The following is a 12597-nucleotide window of genomic DNA, read 5'->3' as shown; positions in this document are numbered from 1 at the left end:
TGTAAAATACAAATTCTTTATTAGATTTTGGTTTTTTACATCATAAAAAAAGATTTAATTTTCTCCAAAATTCAAATGTAAGACAAATTTATTTTGTCACAACCTTAAAATATTTTTTAAAAATGTATTCAGCTAATTTAAGTGTCCATAAAAATACAATCGAAATGGTCTTAGACGTAGTTCAGTTTCAAATATATTTGTAAGTTAAACAGGAGGTATATAAGAAAGGATCTGGAAAGGGATGACATGATATATGTCATCATGCAAATCTACAAAATATCTAAGCATTTCCTCCAAGAAAAATCTGTTGCCAAAAAATTGTTCAGAAAGACAGACGGACAGAGAAAATGATTTCAATATAGCCCCCTCTCTAAAGACATGTCAAGAAATCAAAGTACAATAAAATATTTACCTTTAGTTCTCTAATAAGTTTGTCCATAGGGTTTTCATTGATGACAGCTTTGTTTTTAATTTTTTTGGCTCGGTCTGCATACCGTAACGTAGACAATGTCTCATCATAATTGATGTCAGCAGGAGATAAGGCAGCTATCATTATTGTTTTGCTGAAATATAATTCTGATACAGTGAAACCTGCCTAAAATGAACCCCATTGGACTGTAGTTTTTGTTTGGTTTAGACAGGTTTTTGGTTTAGATATGTTTGGTTTAGACATGTGTTCAGTTTAAACAGGTGTTTGGTTTAGACATGTGTTCAGTTTAAACAGGTGTTTGGTTGAGACAGGTGTTCAGTCTAGACAGGTGTTCAGTTTACTCAGGTTCAAATCACATATTGATATTGAGGTACTTTAACAAGTGTCTGGTTCAGACAGGTTAATGGATTGGAGTATTCAGGGTTTGGTTAAGACAGGTTTCAGTGTATTTATTTGGTAACTGAATGTGCCAGCTACGAACTTAAAAAAAAGTTGTTTTTGTGTGTAAAATGGAAAAATACTGTTATAGTAAAAGTACTATTAATCTTGGGTATCAATTTTTGTGGTTTAAAAAATAATTATCATTTCATGGATTCTAGAATTCCTGGATTTGACAACTCTTTCATATAATCAAATGGGAAATTTCCTTTTAGCTGGGAACCATGTTTCTTGGTTTACTAAACCAACGAAAACCACAAAAACTGGTACCCCAAGAATAATAATACTTCCACAGTATGTTAAATTTATTTTGTACTGTGCTGCACACTAATGACACAATACCATAGAGTTTGTAAACAACATGAACTTCACTTTAACAACCTTTAGAAAAACAGTATCCAACACCTAGATTTATGAGAAAATTATTTTTCCACCCAAATTGTAGCATTATATAATTTACTAGTTTTTGAGTTAATGAATCCTTTTAATTGATACAGCATGTCTCTCAAGAAAACATTACAATACACTCATTCAGTGTGAAAATATATTCTCTACTGATGCAAGCAGAGCATTCTATATGGTCAAGTAATTTTGTACCTATTGCCACCAAGGGCATTCTGTAACAGTTTAGTTAATACTGAGTCTCTATAGGGCACTACAATCTTCTTCTTGCTTCCTAGCGACAAATCTGCTAATGCCTGATAATAGAAAAAAGAAACTCAGAATATAATTTTAAAACTGCATCAAATTAAGTTAGTTATAAATACAAAAATAGGTAAAATACAAAGTGGCCATATTACTGTAAAGTTGGTAAACAGGAAGTGGAAGTGTGACAGACCTGAAATCGCATCTTACAATATTGGACCCCATATTGAAATAGTGTTCCAAATATCCAGTGGCTGTAATTTATAGTTGCAGAGAAACATGTTATCAAAATGTTTTCCCAGAGCACCTGCCACCCACTGCCTGCTGCCCGTCTGCCCAGTCACCATTCTATAAACAGATTTGCATGACCCCAACCTGGCCAAAAATTACACCTGTCTCTTCCTTTTCTATATGACCCCCAAACAACAAATTTTGTGCAATTAAACAAACACTTCTTGTACATCTACACAATGCATATAGCAATTGTGTAGAAATTCATTTCAATTTCATTTTTAATTACAAATGAGATATAGGCAAAATTGCAGCATAAATTATGTGACAAACAAACAGATAGATGGACAAATGAATGGACATCCTCCTCCCTAAAACAAGAAAGAGGAATTCATCAATATGCAGGAACAAAGGTTATTTATAAACATTAGTAATAGCAAATAAAATATCCAGGCGTAAGTATTGAAAACGTATTAATTGTTGCGGTTGCTAATTTTTGCCAATTCTGTCAAATGAACATATTTGCGGGTATCAATTTTCATGGTTTCAAAAAAAATGATTAGTGTTATATAGTATTAAAAAATCCATTTCGCGTGTACTATTTTTCGCGGTTTTCTGTGAACTGCAAAAATAGTGAAAATATAGTTTACCATGAAAATTAATACATTTACAGTATTTCAGTCTTTTTTACAAAATCATGATCAGACTCCATAACTGAAGATAAGAAGAAATTATTCATATGATACACTGAATTGAAAAAATAATGGTTTTACTAAATAAAGACCAGCATCATTAATAAATACAATACAGTTTAGTATTTTTTTTTATTGCTATATAAAAACCATAATATAGACTACTTACAGAAATGACATTGCCAAGAGCAGACAATGATTTATTTATATTAGCACCTTCTTTGAGCCTGTCACCAACTGCCCCAGTACTGTCAGCTCGTTCTGAGCCTGAAAATTAGACATTTCTGTGTTCTATAAAAATGTAAGTGATACTGATAAGAACAATTTCAATTTTTTCACCCTCTGCTTATAGTCATACTGATCTTGTGTTCAAGGCACAAAATATTGTTAGTGTATAAATAATTGTAAGTCACTTCATCATAAAGGGAGGAAAAAAAAGTGACTTGCATACCATTTCACAAAAATTAATGTGTAAACTTTATCGTAAATTATGATGTAACAATGTTTTTTTTCTTTTGTGAAGTCATAAGTTACGATCTTTTTTAATCTTACAAATTTTTTGGTGAAATTGATCCCCAATTACTTCTTATCATGTTCAAACTTTTTTTTAAAAATTATTCATGATTTATAACTAATTTCATATCCCTTTTTTTTGTGATTTGAGTAATATTTGAAGTTCTTTAATTTCAAGTGTTTCTGAAATGTATATTCAGATGTATCCTATTCAATAAAAAATTATACATTGTTTTTTAATTGTGCTTATTTTACTGAGGTAAATATCGGCAAAAAATACCAAACAGTCAGCAGTGGAATTATTAAATTATGTCCAAATCCCAAAACATGGACTAAACATGAACACCTGAAACAACAACCATCTACATAAACAATGCAGTGAACTGAATAAAAGTATTTTTCCCTGCTCTATTAAGGAATATCGAGGATTTATGAGGGTTGTGAAATTTTTTAAGATCATTCACGCTAGAGCAATACAAAAGGAAAAATAGATGGGTCAGTGAGCTTGTTTTTGAGATATAAGCATAGTGAATTTTTTTTTTTTTTTTTTTTGGGGGGGGGGGGAGGATTTCTCTAGATTCTCCTTAATTTAGTCTTTGTAGTTTTATATCTATGAAAAACTACCAATGAAATAACAAGGATTTCATAAAATAAATTTTCCAAATAACTGTTTAAGGTGTGTTTAACACGTTTAATTAAATTATGAAAAAAGAAAAGTGGGGTTCATTAGGCAAAAATATTAATGCTATGAAATGGATAAACAAGAGGAGTCCGAAAAATCTGACAAAAGTGGCTGAACAAGACCAGCTAACAACCTTAACTACAGGATACAAACCTGCCAAATCTACCAGATTCATCACACTGCTTTTCTTTGTCTCTGATCCAGAATCAGCATCTTTAATGATCTGATCAAATGTTATTGTTACTACTGTGTGAGCTCTACTGCTGGTGGCATTCATATTAGTGGAGGCCACAGTTCTACTGGCTGTTCCTGTGGATGAAAGTAATTATGCTTGTTTAATTATTGAATTGATTTCTTGATGGAACAATTGCAGTTTTATGTGCTACGGCAGATGTTTCAAGAATATTTGGTGGAAAACATTCAACTGATCAAACTATATCTCTTTGGATCGTTTAGAAAGTCATTTGACAGTTACTATTGGTAAAAAATCATTTTTTGGCTTCGTGTCCAGGTCAAATTGTTAAAATTTACGCACTGGCCAGTGGAGTGATTTAAATATATTTGTCATAGAATTTAATTAGGTTTGAAAGTGCACACTAAGCGTGCTTCTTCTGCATTGACTGAGTGATATAAATTTCATCATCAATGTCAAATTATGAAATAATAGACTGTTTATACAACTAGTATTATCATTGGTGGATGGGTTTTCCCTACATGGACATTTGTATATGTTCATCGATGGTGGATGAATTTTCTATGTATCATTTTCATTTGTGTTTCTGTTTCAGTTATTTGGATGAATGGTTTTCACAACACAAAATTGTACAATTAGAGTATTATTTAAAGGTGGAGGATTTAATGAAGCAAAAGACATTAAATTTGTTTTGAGAAATGATGGATAACTGCTTCCATTATTTGTCTAACATGAAGATATTTGCAACAGAAATTGTCATTTTTAAAAGACATTATATTCATTCCCATGGTTATTCAAAATCACAAAAAAACTTGTACATATTTGCAGTCATCTAAGCATAATGTATACCATGAACTTAATTAAACTTTATTAAAAGAAGATTCCCCTACCAGTGCACCTGGTCCATGCTCCCAGTTTTTAGTGAAGTCTGAGTTGCTTATTTACTTTTGTTACTTTGTATGTATTATTTTAGTTATTTTATGTTCTGTGTTGTGTTTGTCTGTTGTCTATGTCTGGTCTTTGTCCTTGGATTACATTCATTTGATTTCAACTTGAATCTTGGTTCCCTTGATCACTCTACAACAAAATGTCTTCTTCATAAATTAGCAATACTACAAACCTTGTTCCATTCTTTTTTCAATATCATTATAACTCCCCACTGGAACCTTCTTTAAATTTTCCACATAAAACAATCCCAGTTTAGGATTCTGTCTAACCTGGAGGCCACCCTTGGGGTTATCTTTAGATAACAAATCTCTAACTTGTTCATTGTAAATCTCTAACATAGAAAATGTCACTTCAAATCTCTAAAATAAAAGAAATAATAATGTGTAACATAATAGGCTTATATAAAAAGAATGTATGTGTCACATTTGTCAATTGTTTTATTAGAAAAAGTTTTATAATTTTATTTTTCATTTGTAAAAGCTTTGAAATAATATACCGTATAGCAGTTAATTTTCCCAGGGTGCTAATGTTGGATTATTTAAGCTATCCATTTAAAATTGCCAAAATAAATTAAGCAAAATATTTACTCCGGGCTTCAGTTCTTAGTGCACCACATTATCTGCCAAAATTAAACAGGCCAAATTTTTCATGTACCTTTTTGCCTACAATTTTACATCCACAAAAAAATAGTCACTATATACTATATTCCCTCTTCACAAGAGGCTGAATTATATAATCCACTTTCAAGTAAGGGATATCATTCATTTTTTTCCATTAGTACATTGTATCTGGGTGTTTTCTTTGTTTTTGTTCTGTTTTGGTTTGTTGATTTTTGTAGATTACATGATGTTTTAGTTCTTGATGCTGATACTGAGTAAAATTTTGTTTTATTTACAGTCATAGAGTTTTAATACCTACCCTATTAGAATCTGCATTTCCTTCAACAGTTTTAAATAATTCATCACAAGTTATTGGCACAATTCCCCTGAAAAATTTAAGTATTAAAAAATGTATAACACAAAACAACTGTTTGTTCAGAAAAGAATAAACTCCATCTTTTAACAAAACTAACACTAATACTACCATCGGTCTAAAAATAGATGAAGACAAAGGAGAAACAGTTTCTACCTAACTATTCAATTGATTATGATATTTATCCATGATGGTTTGTCATGAAAAGAATTAACTCCATCTTTTAACAAAACAGACACTTTCCTCAATCTTAGGCTCTTTCAAGTCATTAAAGAAAATTTCTACTTAAGTAACAGTCCACATAAAGTTCTGGCACTACTAATGGTAAAGTAATTCATGGTGAAGAAAAACCCACCAAACAAACAATGCTTTTTCAATCTATATATGCTATATTTTTAATTAACAGTTGAAAAAGTAAGACTGGTTATGTGATCAGTAACTGTTTCTGAACAAATGGGTTTTTGACATGCATGAATCACCTTCCGTCTGATTTTCAGAAAGATTGCTACTTAACTATTTAATTGATTATTATGAATATTCATATACTGGTAGGAATAACTTACTTATTTGGTCCATATCCCACCATGGAGTAAGACTTCCCTGAACCAGTCTGTCCATAGGCAAACAATGAACAGTTATAACCTGAAACATGAAATAAAATCGATAAATGGTCAGGTTGAAGTCATTGGTAAAATTAATTTAATATTTTGCCCTCCATAATGATGAAACATTAATACTTGGGTTTATATCATGTGATGGTACCCATGCTGTGATACTTTACCACCTAGAAATAGATCTATTTCCCTACATTTTAACATTCTCCTTACAAACAGTTATATTCTGTAATACAATGTATACTATAACATCAGTTAACAGATTGGCTGATGTAATGTTAAACATTGCCTGGGTTCCACAAAAACCTTTAGAAAAAACTTTTTAAAAACAATTTTATGCTACATGGTATATTGAGTACTAGAATTTTGATTTAATTTTTAATTACAAATAAAATGTTACCAAGGGACAGTTTGATACATGTACTACCACAGATGTCAAACACTAAATAGTTGGGGCAAGTATTGACACCATTCAATGTTGATACTGCTCTGAATTTTGATTGCAATTAAATATTTGATACAGGATTAGAATTTGACCAGAATCAAATTGGCCCTTTTGTGACCCCTTATTCCTGATTGGTTACAGTCATAACACCAAACATCAATCCCTCACAACCCCAAACACCAATCCCAGTCTTCCTTTTGGGTATATGGCACTCGAAAACATCTATCTCAACTGTTCACGGTGATAATGAACTTTTAATGTTGTTGTTTTTGATGTTTTTTTCTTTAAAGAGAGCATTAAATTTATCAATGTAATTTCTACCCAAAATATAAGTTGGATTACCTCCCCTTCATAACACCACTTACTGTGAAAACATTCATTGAAATTCATTTAATGGTTAAGACCACTACAAGGACAGACAGATTTATATCATCCAGTGATATAATCCATCTAAACTACCTCAACCTTTTCTTTATTGGGAAAATATGCATCATTTGTTTAAATTGTGAAATTTGAAATAACCATACAAAACTTGAATTTGTGGCTAAACTGATTCATTGTATAGAGGATATTAAGTGTCAGTGTAATTTTGGAAAGAAACACCAAAAACTACCCTTTGACTTTTCTCTTTAGGAATATTTTATAGCCATTTTTGGGGAAACAGGACTTATTTCAAGGGATTAAATTTAGGCAAACAAAATCACTGACATCACCCTAAGTTATTTGTAGTCTTTTTTTAGTCTTTGTTTATGAGGAACAGAGCTTTCTGAATTCAAATAAGGACATTGATGATGATGCACATCCATGGAGTAATCATGCGAATATCTTAACCTGACAGGAGTATGCACAACTTCACTTAACATCCACTCTGCACCTGTGTTAAAAGTTCAAACAATCACTTCAAATTTACATACACGTACAATGCACATCATTTCTGGCATAACAATTTTGAGCAATTCTTGTTTCAGACTCCCTACAAATATAAGACATCACTGATGCTCAGTCCCTTTAAACTAACACACTTGTATCATTAGCTGATACAGCATATTAACCAATCCTGTTTATGATAACAATTCTTTTATCTTTTCCAATATTAATGTGGCTTTAAAAAATAATGTCAAGCTTAATAAGCCTGATCAATTATCAGATTTCCATCTATAGCTGTGTTCTATTAACTGCATCCATGGTACCAAAATAAACAAAAACAGAAACCTCAGCCTCAATGAACTGATAATCAGTCAAGACAATGATGAGGTATGGGAAATCACAGACACATGGGACACTTGGGTACCCAGGTCAATTTATTTATTAGATGGTGGTATTGGACATTTTTTTTGTTATATTTACAATAAATGGGTTCAGAAACTGACAAAAATATGAATTTTAATCAAATTAACAAATCAGATGGAGATATTGGTTCTCAAGGAAAAAAAGGGTGGTCGAAAACCTGCCTATGTGGAAAATCTTTGTCATTATCTTCTGTAAGTCCAATGACTTAGTGTTCTCTAACTGTCAATGTGGCTCATGAAGAGTGGATGTTGAGAGCAGAATATAATGACTGAAATTTTTTAGTAAATCATCGACACAGATTTCAAATTAGTACGATAGTGTGTTGGTAGGTAAAATTATATATCTAGGCAGCATTATTTTATATCCAATTCTTGATTACTAAGCTTAAACATTGTTCAGTCATAAAAATCTTTGGTTTCATCTTAATTCTGCATGTCCTTTATTTAGACCAGTACATGAAAACAATGCTTCACCAAGTAACATTTTTTTCACTGAAATTTATTCAGAGATTTTCTGTCAATATCTTAATCATTTTTTTATTTTTAATGTACAATGAAAAAATTTCATTAAAAGTTACCAATCAATAGACAGTCATAACGCAACAAAGAACAAACAAACTGAGTTCGTGATGTAAAAAAATCAATACAAATTGAATATTTCTAATGTTTAATGCCATGCAAACAACGTTGCAATTTTCTATCAATATTCAAAGGTCGAAATCTTGGGACTGCTTTTTTTAACAAGATAAGTTTCCGTTAACAGGCATTGTTACAAGTGAAGGTCGAAGTCATAGACTTTCCGAGACCTGTGGTGTCATATTGATCCCTTAAGCCTTCATTTACATAAGTCTATAAATAATTAACTGTGTTTATTAGATACAAACATGGCTATGGTTTTCGTGCAGTAAAAGTTAAGCCTTTGCTGTTGATTATATTTTCTTAAATTGTTTAAGTTATAACTAAAGGAATGTTACCATATTCTCTCAGTGTTAATGGTTTTAATGCCTGGTTTAACTACAAGACCCAGTAGAAAGAAAAACTCCATTCATAGGAGAATCCACTGAAGCCTCAGGTAGCTCAGACTGCCTTATGAAATTGAATTTTTATTTAAATGTCTTTTTTTTTACACAGATTATCTCCTAGGTAACAAAAGTTCTAGAAAGTCATCAGAACCCAGCTGAAGGAACATCAAGTACTTCTTTCTTACCATTATGATGCCACTATCATTATGGAGTTAACTCACAGAAATTTATCAAAATTAATTTAACTGAAATTCAGCAACTGGGTATAGGGCACTGAGTTCAAGCTGGTTTTTGTTTTTTGTGTTTTTTTTTTATTGGGGGTCTGTTACTCAATTACCTGTATAGTACATTAGAATTCTGATATCATTTGATTATTTAAAAACCATTATGATGCAGTGACTCAGCATTTCCATCATGATCCTACTTTAATTTATTTTTTGTTAACCTTTAAATTAATTCTTATTTTTGAGGGATTAATTTACGATAATGAGAAGAATTTTGACACCTTCCCTTGTGTAAAATTCTATCCATTTGAATGATTATTTGAAAACTTGAGAGCAGTTTTTTTTTATTAGAACAACAAGCAGTACTTTATCCCTAACAGCAATGGACCACATCCAGTGCCTATTATATTTTCGTTTTTTTAAAGTTGCATTATTGTCTCTCTTGGATATGAAGTAGTTTAAACTAAGCGACTTCTTTATGATAAACTCCATTTTCAAGTTAGCTAATTTACTGAGGGAAACAACCAACGCTTGTTATGAACCAAATTAAATTCAATGCTTATTTTTTTTTTAAAGTTTCATTGTTGTCTCCCTTGGAAATGAAGAAATTTTAACTGAGAGTCTAAACAAAACTTTGTTGAATTCTTTCCCTTAATGAACTAGAAATTCTGTTGTTTTAGCATCACATACCTTCAAAAGCATTATCGAGGACACCTTGTCCAAGATCTTCAAACACCCGTCTTTGACTAGCATATTTACAACCTGCTTTCTCAACCAGTATACCATCAGCACCCTCAGTGAACCCATCATGTGACCTAAAAATATTGTAATCATTCTAGATTTATTATGAGAGAAAAGGAAGGAAATGTTAGTTATGCACCATGTCCAAGCAGCAAGGTATTTATATAGAACCTGTTGCTCATTGCATTTTATACCAAAAATAATTATTTGTTTCTTGTTTTATTTTCTCTTGACTTCCAAAAAAAAAAAATTTAATTGGCTAATTCCATACCAGTTTATTCTTTTTTTTCAACTTTAAGTACCAATCTCCTCAGTCAACCTACAATCGCTTCCTGTTACAACATATCACTCAACTAGCTTATATATAGGCCCTGCTATACAGGAGATGAAAAAAATCACAAGGTATGAACATTACTCATTACAAATCAACAAAGTTGTTTCTATAGTACTGAACTAATTTGCGTAAAGAGGCGGGGTTAGTGCTGACTGTGGCAAATGTGTAAAGCTTTGAAATACATTGTAACTATTTTATACTCCGATGTGTCATTACATACTTTGCACTGAGGTATACAGTGAGAAATTTTACTTGTATATGTGGACTCAAATTTTCATCATTTTCCTTCCAAATTTGTTTGTTCATGGGGTTCTTATTTTTGCATTTCAAACTGTCAAGCAGTATGAAGGGTGTGGAATTCAAGGAAAATGAGTACCCTTTTAATACAAGTACCTACACATTGAGGAAGTAATCACTGGTGTTTCTAATACTGTAAACATATTAATTTTCGCGGGTGGTAATTTTCACGGATTCCGTCAAATGAACATATTCGCCCCCGATCAATTTTTGCAGTTTCAAAAAATGATCACCATTCTATAGTGTTAAAAATCAATTTTGCAGTACTATTTTTCATGCTTTTTTGTCCAATGCGAGAAATAGTGACAATTAGTACACCATGAAAATTTATACTTTTAAAGTATCTAAAACTAATGTATTCTGTGAGTTTGTGATTTTCAGAAATTATTGCATAGCAGTAGTTTAGCCATATTTACCAAAATACAAAATCATTTTTCACTTATATCAACAAGAATCTCCTTTATTCATGAGTATGATTTAAACTTTAAACAAGTGAGAGTTTTAATTATTCATGATCCATTTAATTTCCAGCAATAATTAATTGAACAAGCAATTCTAAATTTACAAGAACATTGTTTTCTTAGGCGAGAAATGCTTGGATGTCTGTATTTTTCCACTCAAATTTTTAATATGATTTAAATGCAGAACTCAATTTTGTAACATACACTACATTAAATTCAATTTATCCACCATGCACGAAGTATTTAATACTTGAAAGTAAATACTAGATAACTGAACATCTTGGTTACCAATAAATCTAAAGTTCAGCATAAGTTAGCCACTCTTTGTCAGTAAATCAACCTTTTCAAAAATTGTACCACTTCATATATCACAATTTATCAACTGAAAAAGTAACATTGACAAGAGCATGTAGCAGTATATTGAGAGAAACTATGCAAGTGTTTATATTGATGATATAATACACTGTCTCTTAAACAGTTTAATGCACAATGGTGCAATCTATAGCATGTTATTAAAGTCATGACGACGGGCAAAAAGGCACAGCATAACATAGAAACATTCAGGATACAAGTGAATAAGAAGCATTGATTTTTTTTCACTGCATTTAATACTGATGATGCTAGATACAGGCATAGCTAAGACAAAGACAGGGTGAGGTAGCTTAAAGGTGATTACTAACCCACAGTATATTTCAAATTACATAAATGTCAGTAAATATACCATTTTGATATATGGAAATGACCACTTAATCTCGGATTTCCATCTTTAAAAAATATAAATCTGTCTATTATTGTAGGTATTTTAAATTTCTGTCTATTTTTTGGTTGAGACAGGAGAATTTTCAGAACAGGTGAATGAAAAATTACTTTTTGAATATCATGATCAGGCTGTTGAAAACTGTACTGAATCTGATGGTCTATATTCACCATATATATTTGCTGACTATAAACTGAACAAGAAAGATTAGGTGAAACATTTATTGATAAAAACATTCATCAACCTAGTTAGGACCAGTCAGACATTCAAAGAAATGATAAAGAGCACTTTTAGTTTTCAATGCAGAGTAAGTCCCAAGGTTTCAAATTAACTACCAAGAGTAACAGATCAAGGACTTCTTCAAATTTCAAATCAAAGGTTCTCTTGAAGAAAATGAAATGAAAGGTCGTCGGTAAAATGTCAGCGTATACCTAGGAGATTGGAGGTCCATGACCTATGCAATAAAAAATTCAACGATCTAAGTTCAAAAATTGAGAGTCCCAAACATCGGACCACTGCTAATTTGTACCCCTGAGAGATCAACTGGCAACCAACCAGACTGTAACGCCATACAAAAAATAAGTACATAAAAATTCAAAAACCATCGAGCAAACTCCTGATTTGTACTACCGGTATATGTGCATATATATGACTAGACTTTACTAAGAG

General features: G+C 31.4%; 1 protein-coding gene across 20 annotated transcripts in view; it reads right to left on the bottom strand.

The window, feature by feature from the left end:
- The window catches only part of LOC148617885 (kinesin-like protein KIF28), a 56246-nt gene that overhangs the window by 26443 nt on the left and 17206 nt on the right, over nt 1–12597 (bottom strand). For all 20 annotated transcript variants that reach the window (XR_015922558.1, XR_015922559.1, XM_088585501.1 and 17 more), the window contains exons 6-13: nt 10029–10153; nt 6308–6386; nt 5691–5757; nt 4945–5131; nt 3785–3940; nt 2606–2703; nt 1466–1566; nt 413–563 (exon numbers count right to left, since the gene is read on the bottom strand). Coding sequence is in view for 18 of the 20 variants with exons in the window: in XM_088585501.1 (XP_088441627.1) it covers nt 413–563; nt 1466–1566; nt 2606–2703; nt 3785–3940; nt 4945–5131; nt 5691–5757; nt 6308–6386; nt 10029–10153 (964 nt within the window). In the remaining 2 variants the exon portion in view is untranslated. The remainder of the gene's footprint in view (nt 1–412; nt 564–1465; nt 1567–2605; nt 2704–3784; nt 3941–4944; nt 5132–5690; nt 5758–6307; nt 6387–10028; nt 10154–12597) is intronic.

Source organism: Perna viridis, chromosome 5 (assembly GCF_037379345.1).
Source record: "Perna viridis isolate PV_CMFRI_1.1 ecotype Kerala chromosome 5, ASM3737934v1, whole genome shotgun sequence".
Classification (NCBI taxonomy): Eukaryota; Metazoa; Mollusca; class Bivalvia; order Mytilida; family Mytilidae; genus Perna; species Perna viridis.
Note: the sequence above shows the minus strand (reverse complement) of the source record. Positions and strands in the feature narration are given on the sequence as shown.